This window comes from Notamacropus eugenii, chromosome 2, assembly GCF_028372415.1.
Source record: "Notamacropus eugenii isolate mMacEug1 chromosome 2, mMacEug1.pri_v2, whole genome shotgun sequence".
Classification (NCBI taxonomy): Eukaryota; Metazoa; Chordata; class Mammalia; order Diprotodontia; family Macropodidae; genus Notamacropus; species Notamacropus eugenii.
Window position 1 is genome coordinate 120,058,752 of NC_092873.1, and position 19,396 is coordinate 120,078,147.

General features: G+C 37.4%; 1 protein-coding gene across 2 annotated transcripts in view; it reads right to left on the reverse strand.

The window, feature by feature from the left end:
* The window catches only part of GCLC (glutamate-cysteine ligase catalytic subunit), a 73,257-nt gene that overhangs the window by 17,819 nt on the left and 36,042 nt on the right, over positions 1–19,396 (reverse strand). For both annotated transcript variants that reach the window (XM_072642474.1, XM_072642473.1), the window contains exons 2-6: positions 18,465–18,577; positions 16,972–17,154; positions 11,284–11,397; positions 7,160–7,218; positions 6,848–6,981 (exon numbers count right to left, since the gene is read on the reverse strand). In XM_072642474.1, the coding sequence (XP_072498575.1) occupies positions 6,848–6,981; positions 7,160–7,218; positions 11,284–11,397; positions 16,972–17,154; positions 18,465–18,577 (603 nt within the window). The remainder of the gene's footprint in view (positions 1–6,847; positions 6,982–7,159; positions 7,219–11,283; positions 11,398–16,971; positions 17,155–18,464; positions 18,578–19,396) is intronic.

Sequence of the window (19,396 nt, forward strand, 5' to 3'; positions counted from 1 at the left end):
ATAATTCAAAATGGCACCCAAGAGAGCTAATGCAATTTTAGAGTCCATTGTGAGGCACAGGGTCCACGACAGAGGAGCTGAAAGTCTTGCTGTCCTCTATCTAAATCTGATGACACCTGGAATGTTGTATACAGTGTGGGCACCACATTTTTAATTTTTAAATAGACAAGAGTAAGTTAAAAGGCATCTGAAGCAAGGCAACCAGGAAGGCAAAGGGCCTTTATTTTCATTCTGCATGAGAACCGGCTGCAGGATTTAGGGCCATTTAACATCGATAAAAGAAGACTTAAGGTGGATGACTATTATTGTCAAGAATTTAAAGTGCTATCACTTAGAAGAGGGAACATATTTGTTCTGGTTGGCTCAGAGGGAAAACTGGGAACAATAGGAGGAAACTTCAAAGAAGTAAATTTGGGTTTTCCTGTTTGAGAAAACAACTTGCTAATACTTAAAGAGTCTGCCAATAGTGGGATGGGACTGCGCAAAGAGGTAGTGGGCTCCCCCTTACTAAAGGTCTTTAAGCAAAGGCTACAAGATCACTCATCAGGCATGATGATAAAAATCAGAGTGAATGGTTCACTCAAGTTTACTATTTTTAGTGGCAGTTGGGATTAGTTTGGTCCAATTTAAAAAATTAAAAAGAGCCCACACCAAGGTTGATGCAGCTTGAAGTTCTATCATTTCTATCTCAAGCTTTAGGCTCTATCACAATGTTAAAATGCAAATTTCCCTGGAATGGGTTTCATTCTAGGCTTTCCAAATCATATATACCATAACTAAAATGGAATTTACTGGGTTTGTTCATAAGAGTAGGTTTTAGGACAAAATACAAAGTTATAGGATACTTGGGGGAATAAGAAAATGGACCAATGAATTGGGGGGAAGGATATAAAAAAAGGAAGCCTGAGTACCAAAAAGATATTATCCTTAATATACAATTTTACCAGTCCAGTTTAGACTTCAGGAGATACTAACCCAAGTGGAATGTTGTATGGTCTTTACACTGAATTCAGAAATTCCACTTGGGTTAGTACCTCCTGAAGTCTAACAAGGAAATAAAGACCTGGGTTTTGAGGAGATGATATCACTGCCTCCGAGGACAAGATTAAGTATAAGATGTCATCAAATTGGCCTCCCTAAGGTGTAGAAAAAGACCACTGACTACAAAAATTTATGCTTCTGGTCCACTGTCTATAGGAAATCTGGATAATTGATTTTTCCTTCTGCCTGATGTGGTGATAAGTTTATCTGGAGCTATCCACATCTGACATTTTTTTTCCAAAAGAACTCATTTACCAGAATGTTAACTGAAGTGAAAATGAATGTATTGTGTGACTTGTTCCACAGTCCTTTTTCTGTGTTAATTAGCCTGAGCCTTAACTTGAATATAATAAGTGTCTCTATTCAAGAAACAGAGCTAGTAGGCAGGATTAGGGAACTGAGGAACAGAAAACCATCCTGTCACTTTAAAATAATTAAGAATAGAACAGTCTTATTATTCTAATGACATCCTTCTTAAACTTTAACTACCAAGAATTACTTGGATTCTATTTAAATTAGGTTGGATTGCTTAAAAGCTTTGCTTTATGAACTGAACTATTACTGATGATCTAGCTTTTACAGTACTAAATTTGGTTTATTCGCCATCTACTTTACTTAAACAGTGGTTCACTCAATCCAGGCTTTAGATGTCTGCCCACTAAATATATTTTATTCTTTAGCACCACCTAAATTTTATCACTGCTTTAGCTGTCTCATTCCCAACACTGCCATCTCACCCCAGCACAAAATCATACCCACAGTTGGTGTTAATTTTCTTAATGAGAATTAGGGAGAGGAGAGGAAAAGAGAGGGTGGGTTCTTAGATAAAAAGGTAGAACTCTGATAATATCCTATGGAATCTGGGCAGCAAGGAAGCTTAGATAATTATAACCTAAGACTCCCCTGCCCCATGCTTCCCACCAGTTACATATACTGTCCCAAATTCCCCAAACCTTCATTTACTACCAGGTCTGCAACAGACCTGGCAATGGTGAAAATTACATGATTATGCTTCTTTCCTAGTGATTAGCAAATATTAGGTCACTAATTCTCCTCTTTCTGGTTGTCAATATTATTGGTTGCTTTTTTCATAAGACTTCAAAAAGTACTACCTACTTTACTCTTTTACCCACTTATATACTTCTCTCACCTTCAGCATGACATCCAGTTAGGCTAGTTACATTTAACTTTTTACCTTAAATAATAGAAAGATTTTCCTACCTATTCCCTTGTAAGACTTGTTTTTGTAAGGGATCTACAGAGAATGTTAGTAAGTCTTCTCCTCCCTTACTACAATTCTGTATCCAGAAGTTAAAAGATAATTTAAATAAATTATCTGGATGGTTATAATAATAATCTTAAGAGAAAACAAAATGAAAAAGATACTAGGTCTCACACACTTACAGATCTTCTACTGACCCTCACACCTCTACCATTTCCAGTTCCTATAACATAAGATAAATGATGACAAAATGTACACAAATCAAATTTACACATACACACTCGGCAGGCATGTATATTTGGAGAAGTGAACAAGTCTTAGAAAACAAAACTCAACTCTTAATTATGGACACCAAAGATTTGCTGACAGTTACTGTTATTTTTTTTTTTTAACATGATATAAAATACCTTTTAAGGTTGAATAAAAAAAAAGATAATAATGTGAAAAGGGAAAAACAAGCCACATGGATCCCCAAAATAATAACGAATAAAAATAAAGGAGGGGTATCTAAAAGGGCTATAAAATTAAAGGGAAAGTGGATATTAATTGGCAAGTAACTCCTTAGAAATAACACAAAATTCTGCAAAAAGGTAAGAGCAAAATATGATCTCTGGAATAAAAGTAATTTCTATAGTCAGTATTTCCCTACATGTGTTTTATTAACCAAATCATTTTATGGCTTAAAAATCTATATTCTTAGAAAAGCCTGCATATGCTGGACAACTGTTATAGGTTGATACTCATTTACATGCCATCTACCAACACCGGAGGAGAAGGCTTATTGAATATAAGCTCACTTTTGTTTGACATTTTGAATTCTTGTGTTTGTTATATAAAATAAGTTGAGGGGGAGGCAACACTGAAAAGTGGCATATTCAGCTTTCCTCTACCCAATAATAAGTGGACTCCTTACTCCAGGGCTAGTGTAGACATCACCAATCCAGCACATGCTGAAGTATCACTGCTGACCATGTCATTGATGGGGGAAGAAAAAAAAGTTTCTGCACCTTAAAAAGGTTAGAACAGCTTTGGACACATTGCTAATGCTTTTAAAAGAACAGTAAATAGGCAAGGAAACGAACATGGTCACCAAGAAAGAGAGATATGGGAAAGATGGAGGAACCAAAGGCAAGAGGAAATTAAAGTCAGGAGCTTTGTGTTTTTGCTCCAAAACTGAATTTTTTTAAAAAAACCTGAAAATTTATGTAACATTTTAGGAACTTGGCCATTTTCCTAGAAAAAAATCTGTTGTTAAAAACCTTTCCACAACTCAGCAATGCACTGCTGATTAATAATACATGGCAAATGAATTTTCTTCAAAGGTTCAGAATTAGTCAAGATATCTTTTTGCATAATTCAATTCAAGAAGCATTACATGCCCACCATCATGTGCCAGATTCCAGTGATACATTCAATAAGGAGGGGTTCTTAACTTGGGGGTCTGTGAACTTTTTCTTTTTAAAGTATTCTGATAACTATTTCAATGTACAAGATGATTTAAAAAAAGAAACCCTTAGTTCTGTTTTTAGCCACTAAAGCTTGACTTTTGAGAAACTTGATAATTGGTTCTCTTTGTAATCCTATATATTTTATGATTTAAAGACATCTTTCTGAGAAAGGGTCTGTAGACTTCATTAGTGATTACCAGAAAGGTGTATGACACAAAAATGGTTCACTAAGTCAATCTAAGGAAGGACAGTGACTTCACTCCCCTTAAGCTTTACTAAGAAACAGCAAATATTTGACTTGAGATGTGACTACAGGTTTATATTTTTATTTTCTTCTTTCAGTCTACACATTAACTATGCCTAACAAATATTTTTTCATGGGAATCTCTGCAGAAGAGTGGAAGGATGGGAGAAACAATTAGTTGTAAGCCCATGTTAAAGTTTAAGCTTAATGGAAAAATTGTCTCCCTGTAAATAGCAAAATGTTTCTCCATTATAATTAGGGCAAGCTTATTTGCATTTTCTTTGGACTTCTATTTTCCCTGTTGGAGGGCCAAACTCTGTTGCCACTGGCCAAAGGCCTTAGACTAGTTAATGGTAAACAGAGAAACAGTGATGAGATCTTTGTCAATATCATGGAATTAATGTTAAAACCAATGAGCTTAAGGGCTTAACTGTTCTCTAAGTCTTTGGAACCAAAATACAAAAATTTAGATATGCAATTCAAATTCCAATTCTTCTGTCCTAAAAAGATCCCATTTTTTGAAGTGAGTTCTTACTTAACAAGGTAATTTACGCATCACGGTTCTGTGTTTGGGAAGCCTCACAAATAATTTGCCCAGATCAGTCATTAAGTCCAGTATGATTCTCAAACTATCTCTAAATCCTCAACCTATCTCTTTAAAAAGAAAAATCCTGGGCAGAGGGAACAATCCTGATAGTGAAGACAATTCTTATACATTTAGAAGATTAGAACTGTTTTTAAATAGAAAACCAAGGGCATAAAGTATAGGCTTACGTGTTGTCAGTGGGCTGTTTGGCAGCTCTATCTAGGCAGGGGAGAGATAGGTAGGATGGGATTAGAAGGACTGCAATATTCTTTTTATGGGGAGGGGGGGAGGAAGAAGTGAGGGTGATGAAGAGGCAGTATCACCATATTTCCAGACACACATTTCTACCCAGCTACAATGACTGGACAAAATCAGCCTGAGGAATGATTTCTTATTCACCTAAACAATTCCATTCATCCACCAATATTTGATCAAAAGGAAAAAAAATAAAACTGGGACAATATTTACTCTCACTTTAATCTTCTGGATATGATTCAGACCACTAAGGGGTTGAACAAGAAATTCTGGTAATACAAAATGAACACCACTCACAATCACAATCATAAAATTTAAGAGCTAGAAGAGACTAAAGAGATTGGGTTTAGTTTTATAGATGAGAAAACTGAAACCCAGAGTGTTTAAGTGACTTGCCCAAAGTCACACAAATGACCAATGGTAGATCCAGGTCTAGAACTTAGGTCTTCAGTGTTCTTTGACCTAAATATTATGATACTTCTTAAATGCTAAGACAACATCATAGATTCAGATTTGGAAGGGATCAAATCCACAGTCATCATTTTACAGCTAGGGAAACTATACCCTGCTGAGGTTAAGTGACTTTCCTGGGGTCACACAACTAGTGTGCCAGATGTAGAATCTGAACCCCAGACCTTCCTGATAAGCGGAACCACTCTAACCACTAAATCAAGTTCATGGGTATGATCACTAATAAACCAAGATATATGAGTCCCTTCAGGTCTAGTAATAATTCATACTGTGGCTCAGAGTATAAAAAGGGGCAGGGAGTAGGTGGAGTGCTACTAAGGTTTTAGTACATGTTTACAAACATGCCTAAAAGTACTGGTCTTTAAATTGTGAGGTTTAAAACTTAACATTTCTAGAGGTCACAATCTCTAGGCACAAACCATATAGAATCCTTTCCCCTTCATCTCAGGAAGTCCTGCCTGTCTCAGAGCAGTGTGAGAGCAGACCACTGCTGGTACCATTCTTGGTAAGAATTCATTTTCAAGTCTGGGGTGGGTGACAACGCTTGCAGCTCTTACTCCTGCTGCTGGGGAGCCTGAGGCAGCAGGATTGCTTAAGCTCAGGAGTTCTGAGCTGCAGTGGGGCTAATTCCAATTTCAATATGGTGAGTCTCTAGGAGCTGGGGGGTGGGGGAGGAAGAGGGTGACTACCTAAGGAGGGGGTGAATGAACTCAGATCAGAAACAGGGCAGGTCGGGTCAATCAACAGTGGTACTGGGCTTGTGAGTGACTGCTGCACTTACAGTTTGGGCTGATAGCAGAGCCAGAATATAAGGGAAAAAATCATTTTCAAAATGAGTTTTTCAGGATATTGCTTTTTTTTTTTCCACTAGGAAGAAAATATACATCAGAAGTCATATTCATGCTGAGCAAGGCAGTTTCATGGCTTTAAGGAATGCATGGACAAAGAAGGGACTAAGATATCTGTGACTATATCTAAGAAAGGCTACTGCTGGTTCAGGCTGATTCCAGGATCATAAATTTAGGACCAGAAGATAGATTAGAGCTTTTTTAGTTCAATTCTCTCATTTTACAAATGAAGAAACTGAGGCCCTGAGAGGTTAAGAGACTTGACCAAAGTCATATAGGTAATAAATGGTAGAACCAGAATTTGAACTCATGGCCCCTGATTTCAAATCTGAAGTTCTTTTCACTGTATGAAACTAATTTCTAACTCTTTAGCAACAAAAGACAAAGTTTAGGAGTTCAGGAAAGAAAAAAAAATCAGCTTTTTATAGCAAAGAGAAATTAGATTATTTGCTATTTTGGTTAAGAATTCATTAGCTAAGTCTAAGAGTTGGCTTCAGTTTCTACACAAATTTCAGACAATAAAAAATTACTTTTCATGACAAAAACACATTTTGAAATTTCTTTATGGAAAGGAACACTAGTTTTTCAGATTAATCCACAGACAAAAATTTAACTTTTAGAAGAAAACAAGGTTAAAAGCATTAGGTAAGAAAACAGAAAGTCAGTAAATACGAAAGGATTAAGACAGGAATGTGTAGTACATTTATATTTCAGATACTTTTAAAACTATACCTGAAGGCAGCAATTGCCCATCCCAAATCCCATAGCATCCATATAAATATGATTTGGTTGAGCTGCTTGTGCGGCTTCATCATCCTGAGGAAATGTTTCTATAAATGGAAACGGAGTATTCTTGTCCTTAAAGACTGCATTTGAAAAGGAAGACAAGTGAGAATCATGAGTTAAGAAAAAGAAGTGAACCTATTAAAAAAACTCTTTAATTAATTCTCATCTCTCCCCAGTCTGCCTCAAAGACAGACAGACAGACACACAGACAGACAGGCACACAGACACAGACATACACATACAACCCTTATCACTTACTTGGTACATTGATAACAACTTTTTCTCCTCTCCTATGTCGGATATTCCTTGTTAAGGTACTAAAATGGAAAGAAAAATATTTAATTGGGTAAATTCACTATGAAATTAAACATTAGGACAAATTTAAAACCACTAGTACTTACACTATGCCAGAAGAACAGAAAATGCACTTCCTTCCACCACTAGCATGTGTCCTAAATGCCCTAACCCTAAACAGTGAGTGTACTGTCAGGGTAAGTTGAGATATTGGTTAGGTTTGCTGAACTCCTAAAACTCTGCCTAGAGGCATTAACATCTTAGAAGGATGCTTCAGATAGACTAGGTTTTGGCATGAAGCACTATAGGGACATTTTTGTAGGAAGCAATATGAATCAATAACACGTGTCTCCTTGCACTAATAAATCTAGAATCTGACCCACAGCACACAGAGCAAGTTAGTTTGTTTTCCCTGACTCATTTGTGCTTTTGGCTAACCCTTCATAAAAGGATTTGTTCTGTAAAACTTGGACTCAGTCAAAAGGCCACTCCCCGAGAACCTTACAGGGCCACCACATGTGTCCTCGAGGCCACAGGTTCCCCTCTGCTAGGCTGAGCTAATGGTTGGATAGAAATTGATTTTCAACTTTCTAAGAGAAAGTCAAGAAAACAAATATTAGGTAAAGAGAGAGAAAGAAGTATATTCCACAGGTAGCCATGATGGGGTTTTAAAATGGGGTAAAAGGCCGCTTTTAATCTAACTAAATTAGTTTTCCAAAATAGCTGAACAGTGTTGAACTGTTGTCATGTTTTAGGAAACAAAAAGATAAGCTGAGGAATGTCCAGAGGACAAGAATCAGGGATGTTTAAACTGACGAGAGGACTCAGGATAGGATAGCTGTCTTCAAGTATTTAAAGGGCTGTCTTGTTCTGTTTGGCAGAACCCAGAGCAACCGGCAGAAGTCACAGAGAGGCAAACTTAGGCTTCATGTCAGGAAAAACATTGACAATCAGAGAGCAAAGCAGGCTAGAGCTGCCTCAGGAGGTGGTTCCCTTCACTGGACAAAAGGCAGGCTCCTTTCATTGGGTATTTTAAAGTAAAGGATAAATGTCCACCTGCAAGGGTTCCTCGTCGGGTATGGGTTAGACTGGATCAGATTTGAGATCTCTTCCAACACAGATTCTGTTTACCACAGAAAAGAACATGGATGAGAGCAAATGGTATCAAAGATACTTAAATGAGAATCTTCAGAGTTGCCCTATCTTCTCATGAAGAAGACAAGGGTTCGAAGCATCTCTAGCAACATGTGCTCCTTTACTCTATCAAGATATTGTTGACTGACTCAGGTGTTCTCTCTGCTCTCATTTTAGTCAGTAACGAACACCCTGGTGCTCCAAGCACTAATGTGAAGAACAAGAATTCCAAGAAGATGAGGAAGACATTAGGAATCCTAAGCACATGCCCCTTTAAAAGCTCTTGCCTTTTTTTTTTTTTAACAGCAATACTGAAATCCTACAATTCTGTTTCTGTCACTTACAGAGTTCTCTAACCAAACTTTTATAGAAATTGCTGATGGAAAAGTTGAGGTTCCTGGAGAGGAAATAACCTTTCTCCTCCCACAAAGTTTTGTGACACCGATGACTCCAATTTTACTCTATTGTACATGTTCCCCTGGATCTGGAATGTAGTTGTACATCAAGGAAATAAAATCAGAGAAGTTCCTTTTACTGAGGCTTAACATCATGGCTTGAAAATATAAAAGGACACGATGAAAACCAACCAAGCAAAAAGCCTCTAAAGGGTATCCAAGTACTTTTGCCTGCTGGGACAATGGGAACAACTCCAGGGTTGCCAGGCCACTCTCAGATTCCAGGGTATCTCTATGTAGGGTTTATACGGTAGACGCTTATTCCAATCTGGTGCTATTTATGGGGCACTATTGCATCAAGTTAAGAAACCATGCTCTTAGACTAGAGAAGCAAATCAGTGCTACTGAACTTCACCTGGGCCAACGATAATTGTTTAGGAGGGTAGTGCTGCCCAGTAGATGGAACTCTGGAGTCAGGAAGTCCTGGGTTCAAATTCTAGCTCAAAACATTATCTGTAGGACCCTGAAAAAGTCCCTAACTTGTCTTGTCCTCAGTCTCCTCATCTGTAAAATGAGCATTTACTTCACAGGATCAAATGAGACATTCTAGGTAAAATACTTCGCAAAACAAAGCTCTATGTAAATTTGAGCTATTTTTATTATTAGTCTCATACTTTTCACAATAACTTCAAGTTCCCAACCCCTCTACCTTCCTCATTTCTCAGAAGAGGATTCTCAATTGTTACCCAGTCAGCTCACATGTTCATTTCTCTACTGTACCTTCACTCATTCATTCTTCTCTGCTGTATGAGTTGTGCAAAGGAGAAGGCACCTTTTTCAGGGTAGGAGTCTTAATAACATGATCTCTTATTTTATCTTGGTTTTCTCTATTATCTGAAGCCTTACTCCAACATTATTCTGCCCTTATTACTCTTTCGCTACTTGTGCATCTCCTTCCACTGACTTTTCACCTTTAGCTCGGATCCTTTCCTAAAAGGAACACCCCAAACACTGTCGCCAAACCCACTTTTCTCCAATTCTGCTATATCCTCAAGTTACCATGCTCACACCATTACCCTCTTTCCCTTCCTTGACAGCTCTTTTAAACCTTCTTCTCCCTCATCCACTCCTGTTCTTTCAAAAGAGGAGTGACCACCTAAATCCCCCTGATCCAACAGCCTTTTTAAGCCTCATGCTCCTCGACCTCTTATAAAGAGGTTTGTTTGTTCTTGTAAGTTTCTCCCCCTTGGTTTCCAAGACTGTACCCATTTTGGGCTTTATTGTATGTATTTAGGATGCTTTGAATAAAAGGTAGAAGAGGCAGAAAAAACACAAGGGATGAGCTAAGTAAGTTTGGCAGTACAAAAGATGCATACAGATGCTAGGACTTAGAGGCATCTACCTCAAAGAGCTGTTGGGAGGATCCAATGAGATCATAATTGTACAGTGCTTAACACAGTGCCTGGCACATAGTTAAGGCTTATTTAGCCCACCTCCCCCACTCTCACTTCTTACAGATGAGGAGCCTAAAACATAAGAGTGGGGAAGTCCCATCTTAACTCCTACAGCAGTAAGTAACAGGGCTAGAATTAGAACCCAAGTCTTCTGATTCTACATCAAATGTTCTTTTTCACTATCCTCTATGTAGCACAACAAGAAATTAGAAAGTTAAAGAAGGGTCATAATTCAATAAATGATTTCAAATTTTGAGTGTTGATTGACTTCTTAGAAGAAGTAAGGCAGCTAGATGGCACTGTGACAAGAGGCCTGGCCTTGGGAGTCAGGAAGACTCAACTGATATATCCTGGGCAAATCATTTAACTTCTCTTGAGCCTCAGTTTTCCTCCTCTGTGAAATGAGGTGGGTGGATTTGATGGCCTCTAAAGTCCTTTACAGTTCTACATCTATGATCACATGAAACACTCTCCTCTGCTTCCCCAAGATAAATAAAATTTTTAACACTCAGAGAAGGCAGTTGGGCCATGCAGTGCATACAGCTTTGGGGCTTGGGAGTCGGGAAGACTTAAGTTCAAATTCTGCCTCAGATACTACTATGTGACCTTGGGTAAAGGTCAGATGTAACTCAGCTTCATTGTAAAGCACTCTGCAAACCTTAAAGCACCATACAAATGCAAGCTGCTGCTATTATGACTATGTGAGAAAATTACCCAGAAATACGTAGAAATTTTAAAGACTATGTAAGAATTCCAACCATCACAGAATCAAGATTACAGGTCACTGAGAGGCAATGGAAAGATGGTGAACATTAAACAAGCTATATTATCAATAATGAATTTTACAAAAGGAATGATGCAAAAGATATCCTCAAAGGAAGCAGACTGGTTACACAGTAAGAATGAATGAGGGGAAGGAGCAGGTTAACAGATGTATGCTGCCCCAGTTCCATCTTAATATTAATTTAGAAGACACCTGGAAGGTGAGCCCAAAGAGGGGGATTTGTGGGTGAAGGTGGACACACAGAAGAAGGGGTGAATAAGTAAAAGGGATCACAGACGTACCAGAATATCCAACTGTATATAAACATCAAGATATACAAACCTGAATCTGGGATGTTTGTTTATTGCCTCATCTGGAAAGAACAGGGACTTTGAAGCACCTTCTTCAACTGGTGTAGGTTTGTACTCAGGTAATGTAAACCCAGGACAGCCTAATCTACAAGAGATTCAAGAGTTACATGCATAGAGCATCTGAATTCCAGGACAAACTAAAAAGAAAAAAAATGCAAGAAAAAAAATTGGCTAACTTAGGGATGAAACCTCAGTGGCTCCCTCATTATCTAAAGTTAAAATACAAATTTCTGTCTGGCATTTAAAGCTTGAGTCTTATCCTTCTAAGCTGATTAGAGATGGCATCTATTCACACAGTCTGCAAACCTGCCAAAGAGGTCTGCTCCTTAACCCTTGGATGGCATTCTATCCCCTACCTCTCTGCTTACAGCACAGGTTGTGGCCTTCCTCTTACCTGAAAGTACAGTCAACCACATGTGTTAGAATCCCAAGTTCCACTCAAAGTCCCAATTCAGTGACAATGCCTTCCAGGGGCCTTTGCTGTTGACCACGATTTTAATGCCCTCCTAATCACTGTGTATTCTGGAGGGGCAAATACTCTATACTTGTGACTGTCTCCCTAAGTAGAATGTAAGTTCCTAGAAGGCTGGTACTATTCATTCTTGCCCCTTGGTATCCCACAGAGCACTTGGTACATTCTTACAGTAAGTGCTTAATGAATGCTTACTGACCATTTATTATACCATAATCATAACAGAAAGTAAGAAAAGGTATCATTTACAACTGGGGATGGAGGAGGAAGCTTAAAAAAAATGCCTCATTTACATTTTCATTTAAGATCCTCTTCTAAAATGAAATAATCCCCAAGTTATACCTTCCTGGCTTCCCTTAAGGAACAAGGAATCAGTATCTGAAGCAAGAAATGAGTTTAGCGGTACAAAAGATGCCTGCAGGTCTTAGGATTTAGAAACATCTACCTTGAAGAGTTGTTGGGAGGATCAGATGAGATCACAATTGGTAAGTGACTGGCGCAGGGCCTAGAGATTATTTAGTCCAACCGTTCACCTCCACCACTTCTTATAAATGAGGAAACTGAAGACCAGAGAAAGGACTAAATCCCATACTTTACAGGAAGCCTTCCAGAATGCCAGTGCCTTCCCCCTCTTCTTTATTTTCTACTCATCCAAGTTATGTATAACTTGCTTGGTCTACATTAATTTACAAGTCATCTCCCCAGTTATTCTGCAAATTTCTTGAGGGTAGGGGCTGTCTTTTGCTCCTTTCTGTATCCTTGGAACTTAGCACAGTGCCTGGCACATAGTAGGTGCTTGATAAATGTCTACTGATGGAATCATTCACATCTTAGTATGAACAAACTAAAGCAAACTCCTTTCTGCTTAGCTGGAATAAACTTTGGAAGAATTAAGAGTTGATTATATGGGAGGGCAGTAGCCACGACAGAATTTTGAAACACAGGCAATTCCAGAGTGGGCACAGCCTCAAGTGGTATAGATGGAACTTCGCACAGCTAGAGGGCAGCATAATTATAATGATGAACAAGGGGAAATGATTAAAAGAGAGGGACTTAGAAAGGATGGGAAGGTAACCCAACCTTTCTCCTAACTGTCCACAGACCTAATGGTACCAACTTTTCCTGTGTGCCATTTTTATTGTCTATTTAACACTATGCTTGGGGCCCACTCTTTAGGGGAGCATTATATTGAGAGTTTAATTAGGTCCCTCTGGAACTTTCCACTTCAACACTTTCCATTTCAAGATGGTGACTTTCTGATAACATTTAGGGACAACAAGCATCTTAATCCTCTATCAGGTGAATTCGCTAATTCTATTAGTGAAATGTCCCCAAATCAAGAATCAAAGAGACTCTACTCTAAATTTACAGGGCCACATTTCCCATTACTCAGAAACATGAGAAAGAAATCTCCTTGAAAGTCGGAATTCTTCCCTTCTTTCTACTTGTATCCCCAAGGCCTAGCACAGTGGGGCACATACATCTCAAATGCTTAGTTAAATACTTGCTGACAGTCTTCCCTATCTCATTTTACCCACTGGAAGTGTCTTTGCATAACCAGGAAAAATGACAAAATATTGAAATGGTCTCTCCTAATAATGCAAATTTGATGGAGTTCAACCTCTCAGGGATTAGAAGTTACTTCTCTGTGAACAATCAAACTCCATTCTCACTAGACTATTCTTAAGAAATGCTTCCCAGCTCCTTTAAAAAAAAAAGTCCATAGCAATTGTTTCATAGCTTCCTAATTAAGTGTGAAAACAATCTCAGAGAATTTCTTAATTGTTTGATAATAGTGCAATGGATAAAGGGAAAGTACAAGAACAGGCTAAAGGAGGTGAAAGGTTGGGTTGGCCTTGACTTTCAAAAATGTCTTTTTAGAGAGACAATCACCATTATTATTCAATTCAATGGTAATGACTTAAAGCAAAGGGTTGAAAGTCTAGCTTGTTCCAGGGCAGTTGTACAGGGAAAAATAACTACTTGCAGAAACTTCCTTAAACAGCTTTGTTTTAGTAAACAAGGCCGAACAAAGAATGAGAGGAGGGGGATGAAAAGAAATTAACATGTGGATCATTTATCAAACCATCAGCAAAATGTCCTAAATTTTGATCTCTTAATCTAATTTCTTTCCCAATACCAGAATTTCCTCTACATATTACCTGACATGTGGTCAACAAGATGGGCTGAATACTTTAAAATGCTTAAGCCCTAGTCACTACTGCACAAAGGAGCCTGCTCCATTGCTGAATATGTCTAATACAAAACCTTTCCTTACATGGAACAAAAATCTTAATTTCTACCCTCTGATATGAATTATCAGGTGTACACTAGTAAGCCATCTGTTCTCCAGGATAAACACTTCCATTTTCTCCAGCTATTCTTGTTTCCTGTCTTTCCCTGGTAAGTCACTAGGCATTTATTAAGCACTTGCTCTGTGCAAGGGACTGGAGATAGAAAAAGTTCCTACCCCCAAAGAACTAAAATACTCTTTAATTGTAGTCCAGTTTGCAGAAAGTTGATTATAATATTCCAAATGCAATATTGCTGTCTGTCTACTTCATTGTTTTGGACATCCTATCTCTTAAACTAGTCAAAAACTTAATTAACTCTTTGGGTAGGCACACAACAGTGCTGTGCTCGTGGTCAATTAAAAAGATCCAGACTTTTTCTATAAAACCAAGTCTGTTTAACTCTATACCTATAAAGTCTATTTGTTTTCTAAAATTCAATACAGGTCTTGGAAATTATCTTTATTAAATTCAGATCACAATTCCTGCCCAACAAGCTCTTTGGGGATCCTGATTCTGTCATCTAACTTATTAACTATCTCTTCAAATTTGTGTCATCTGCAAATTTGGGGGGAAAAAGTATTTTCGATGTTTTCATCGAAATTGCTGATCAAATTGTTTAACTGGATGCTCAAGGCTGACTGTCAAGGTGGCCAGAGTCTTACTGGCTCATGCCAGGAACTGGGAGGAAAAGTATGGAGACAGGAGATTACTAGATCATAGAGTAAATGAAGAGAAATGGCATTAAATCACTCTGGAATGGTAACTTGCGAGGGCCAGATTGTGAAAGGATATTGTCTTAATTACTCATACCCCTAAATGCTAATGCCTTCTCCCCTAAAATTACCTTGTATTTACATTATTTTGTATGTACTTTTATATGCACGCATTGTGCATATAAATATATAAATAGAGATATAATGCACATGTTGTGTCTCCAAATAGAAAGCGAACTCCTTGAGAACAGGGGTTGATTTTATCTTTTATCTTCAGTGTCCAGCTCCAATGTATTTATTTAATTACTTAAGTTTTAAAGAATTTAATTAATGTTTATTGATGGATCACAAGATATCTTCCTCAAGGATTGATATATTCACCTGATATTTAGAATGTCATCTATCCCTTTATTAACACTACCTGGGAATTTCGTTATTCTATCAGCTTCAAATTTACCTGTATTTCTCTTATTCACAAGAATAGTGATACTGTTAAATACCTTTCTGAAAAAGCACTTTATATTTAATTGCTTAAAAATCCATGCTTTCATGGTATGTACGGATGCTATTTATCAATGCAGATTGCAAACTTTCCTAAGTCCTCTAAAGATGGTATTAATGGATTGCCATGGCTAAAACTTTATTAGTGACTTTCTCAAAATTTAGTTAGGCTGGTCCTTAGACAACAGGCTTAATATATTTGAAGATTTTCCACCTTGACTAGAACCACCAGGAATTATGTTCTACCAGCACAGCCTTCAAGAATTTAGGGTGACTCATACCGCAACAAGGCAAAGAGGTAGGATTTTAGTGGAGGACCAAACTATTAATTCTAACAAAAAAAAATGAGGTCTGGCTAATGATCACTGTCTTTGTTTCTCAGAGTTCACAAAATGATGAATAAGTTCTTCCTGTATTATCTCGGTTTGAAATTAAGGTGAGGCTACAGTTTTGCCTCCTGTCTTCTGATCCCTCCATCATTCTACACTATCCTTCAAGGATTACCAGTGGCAGTTTAGCAATCACACTCATTAACTCCTTCAGTAGCCCAGGATGCAATTAGCCTGGGTCAGAAAATGAGCACATTTGGAAGAGATAAATCTCTTAAACTTTCTTATCACCTGTCTTAGGCTTCATTCAGTTCTTCTAAACCATATTTCTTCTCTGCTTTTCAGTCTATAGGCTATTCTCCTGAATATGAGAAAATAATATCAGGATTGGAGTTACGTAGTTAGGCTTTTCTCTATTAACATTTTGTGATCTTCTCCAGGTAACAACCTATTTGATCTTTGTGTCAGGCTAAAAGCTGCCTTAAGTCAAGGACTAATTTTCATTTTTGAACCTTTAGGCTTCCGTGTAGTGTGTGGTACACAAAAAGCACTTAATAAAATCTTGCTTAACTACTCTTTTACATCTTGAATATCTGGACAAATCCCAGGTTGTCCTTAGCAGGGTTCAAAAAGCTCATTTCAATGCAGCAGAGTTGTATTTTTGTGTATTATATGGATACGTTATCCCCAAACCCACCAGATAATCAAAATGTATGTTACGCAATCTTATGCAATACACTATGTTATAGTTTGGTATCATCAAGTTGACATCTGGGTTATGTGACCCTGGGCAAGAAGTCACTTAAATTCTCAGTTCCCCAAGCAACTTGCTAAGACAGCAAGTACCAGAATAAATATCTGTTAGAGGGAATTTGTTCACTGAGAGTTCGCTACACCCATGATATCCTAAGTCTGATTCAAAAACTTACTTTAAATTATTATTCACTTCAGAAAGCACTTAAGTGACAACTATGTGCCAGGTGCTGTACATACAAAATAAAAAATATGTCTTGCCCTCAAAAAGCTGACATCCTATAGGATGTTATAGATATCATTTTATCTTCACTTTAATGACATGTTATGAATATCACCTATAATTTATTGGATGCAGATTTCTCAGTCAAGAACAAAAGCCCCAATTATTATATTATTCCTTTGGGAAAATACAATTCACTTTATAACAGCGTGTTTTATGAGTTTATAGATATGTACTACAGGTGAAAGTGAGGAATGACTGTAATGTATTATGATCCCACAATGAAAAAAGCAACTATTTTCTAAAATGATTCTACTGCTTGATTTTTAACTTATGGCCATTTAGGATCTCTTAAGCTATTACAACTAACTTACCTGGGAAATGACGTTATAGTGCATATAGCCTCATTTTCTTTTAAAAGAGATGAAGCCTCCTGCCTACGTTTTCTCATGTTGTCTTCAACTGTGTTAAATTCTGACATTGTTCCTCCATATGGCTGTCCTGGTGTCCCTTCAATCATGTAGCTTCCATATTCTGGTTTCCAAAGGGTTGGATGGCTAATGAAAGGAGAAAAATTATTGTTTAGTTTTTATTCTGATGGTACAACCTACTTCATTGTATCAGAATTATTTTTAGTGTATTATTACATGCCACAAGAGGAAAAGAACATAAAAAACTTTGCTGACTTTATCATTTTCCACAGATCTTTAGCTATGCAAAGGTCCAAAACTATTCATTTAGAAACACTAAAATTCTAAAAATGCACAACACCAGAACACCGATTACACAAACTGACCTTCAACACCAAATACGATTAACATCACTGTGTGATAATTTTTTATTTACTTTTTATTAATTTTTATTATGCCATTCTCCCTGCAATGTTTGTAAACTAAAGCCTGTCTTTTGTTAATATTAACCTCACCTGGATAAAATGTGACCCATAGAATAAAGCAATGAGGGAAAGACTTTGACATTCCTCAGATAAGAAGCCAAAAGGAAGTTTGAGCTTCCCAAAGTTATTTATGGCAAGATTTCCCTGACTCTGAGATTTTTAGTTATCTCTGTGACATGTAAATTCATTCCCCTCCAATTAGCCCAATTGTGACTTCTTTAAAATGTAGCTGTGTAGTTCTTTAAATGCAATTTGTTTAGGTATTTTTCTTTTTTGCAAATTCAGTATTTAAATCTGTAACTTTGTGAGTTTGCTAATTTGTTCTAACTTAGTTTATTCAACTTTAATGACACTGAATGAAGCATGGGATTATGAATTTGTCTTTTAACTTTTATAGGCTAAAAGAATGAAGAAATTGTAACATGCAAAAGAATTATTTCTCTCTTTGCGTTATTTTCTTTAAAAAGGCTTGTTTTCTAGAAACTCTAGGCTCAGGGTTTGTTTTTTCCTACCTCCTGAACCTGTGCTCATGTATAATTAAACCCTAAGTTTTTAGCTTTATAATTTCTGTTTTACGATAGGTTTATTCAGCAGTTGTAACCTACCACATGAAATCAAGAGTTCTTTTTCCCACAACTGTTGCTCCTCAGTGACTATTTCTCTCTGCAAAGCCGCCCTCTCTCTCCCTTTTAACAAAGTAAACATAATAAACCAACACATTTTTATCAAGTACGACAACATGACTCATTCAGCACCTACACACCACTGCCTGATTGCATCCAAGGATGTGTTTTATCGCAATCCTCAGAAATCAAGTTCTGTCCTATACAGTAGTATCCGATATAAAGAAAAGAACAGAACATGGCCTAAAGTAACTTACTAGTCAAATGTGTTGAGCAATCAAATTAACTCAGTGCAACTGCAGGATTATAAGGGTAAGCACTGAACAAGTCAATTGCATACGCTGCTTACTTTGGGTTTTTTCTTTCCCCCCTTTCTTGCAATGCTTCAACGACTTCCTCTCCTTTCAGGACCACGCGTACTTTTTTATTTTGGTGATCAAAAGCTACCAATATGTATTCCACCTATTTGGAAAAAAAAAAGATAAATTAACATTCCTTCAAATTGGTCTCTGTCCATTTTTACTCTTTCAATAAATTGCTTGAAGAAAAGAGCAGGGGAATATGGTGGTCTGAGATGCATGATTACTTTGCTCAAAGTCAGGAGTCTCCATTTATATATACTGCGACAGAATGCCTATTAGTTTTATACTATGAAAATGTAAAAAAGACCAGGTAAAATGTTATGATTAAAACTGTTGTTGTATTTGTCCTTCATTGCCAAAGAAGACCATGCCATCAGAGAAATAATGACATGACTTGCACTTGACTTTGTTTTGAGTGAGGGAGGACTGTGCAGGTCACCAGCCTCACTCCTCCTCCAGAGCCTTCTGAGTCCAGTGACCAGACATTCATCAGGATGACTGGAGATGGCCCAGGATGCACTGGGAGACCTTGGCCCCTTTAGGTCAAGATCTATTCAGGTACTCACTTAAGGTCAGGTAATGCCCATTCATTTATTTCCTGGGTAATCACCCTTTCTAAAACCCTGAATAATACTGTGAAGTCTTATTCTCTAATACACATTGTTCTTGTTCTACTTAATACTATCACATAGTGAAAACAGTAAGTATTAACAACTACACTTTTTAGTCAGAATATCAGTTTTTGGCAGATATGTTCCAAACTAGCCTGCTTCAGGAATTGGCCAAGCAAAGAATAATCTCCTATCTTATAACATGTTCTGGAATTGCTTTAAATAGGTTAGGAAACTGACTGTCAGGGCAAACTTGATAATCCTTATCAGAATCACCTTTTAGGAGTCTACAGATAAAAATGTTAACA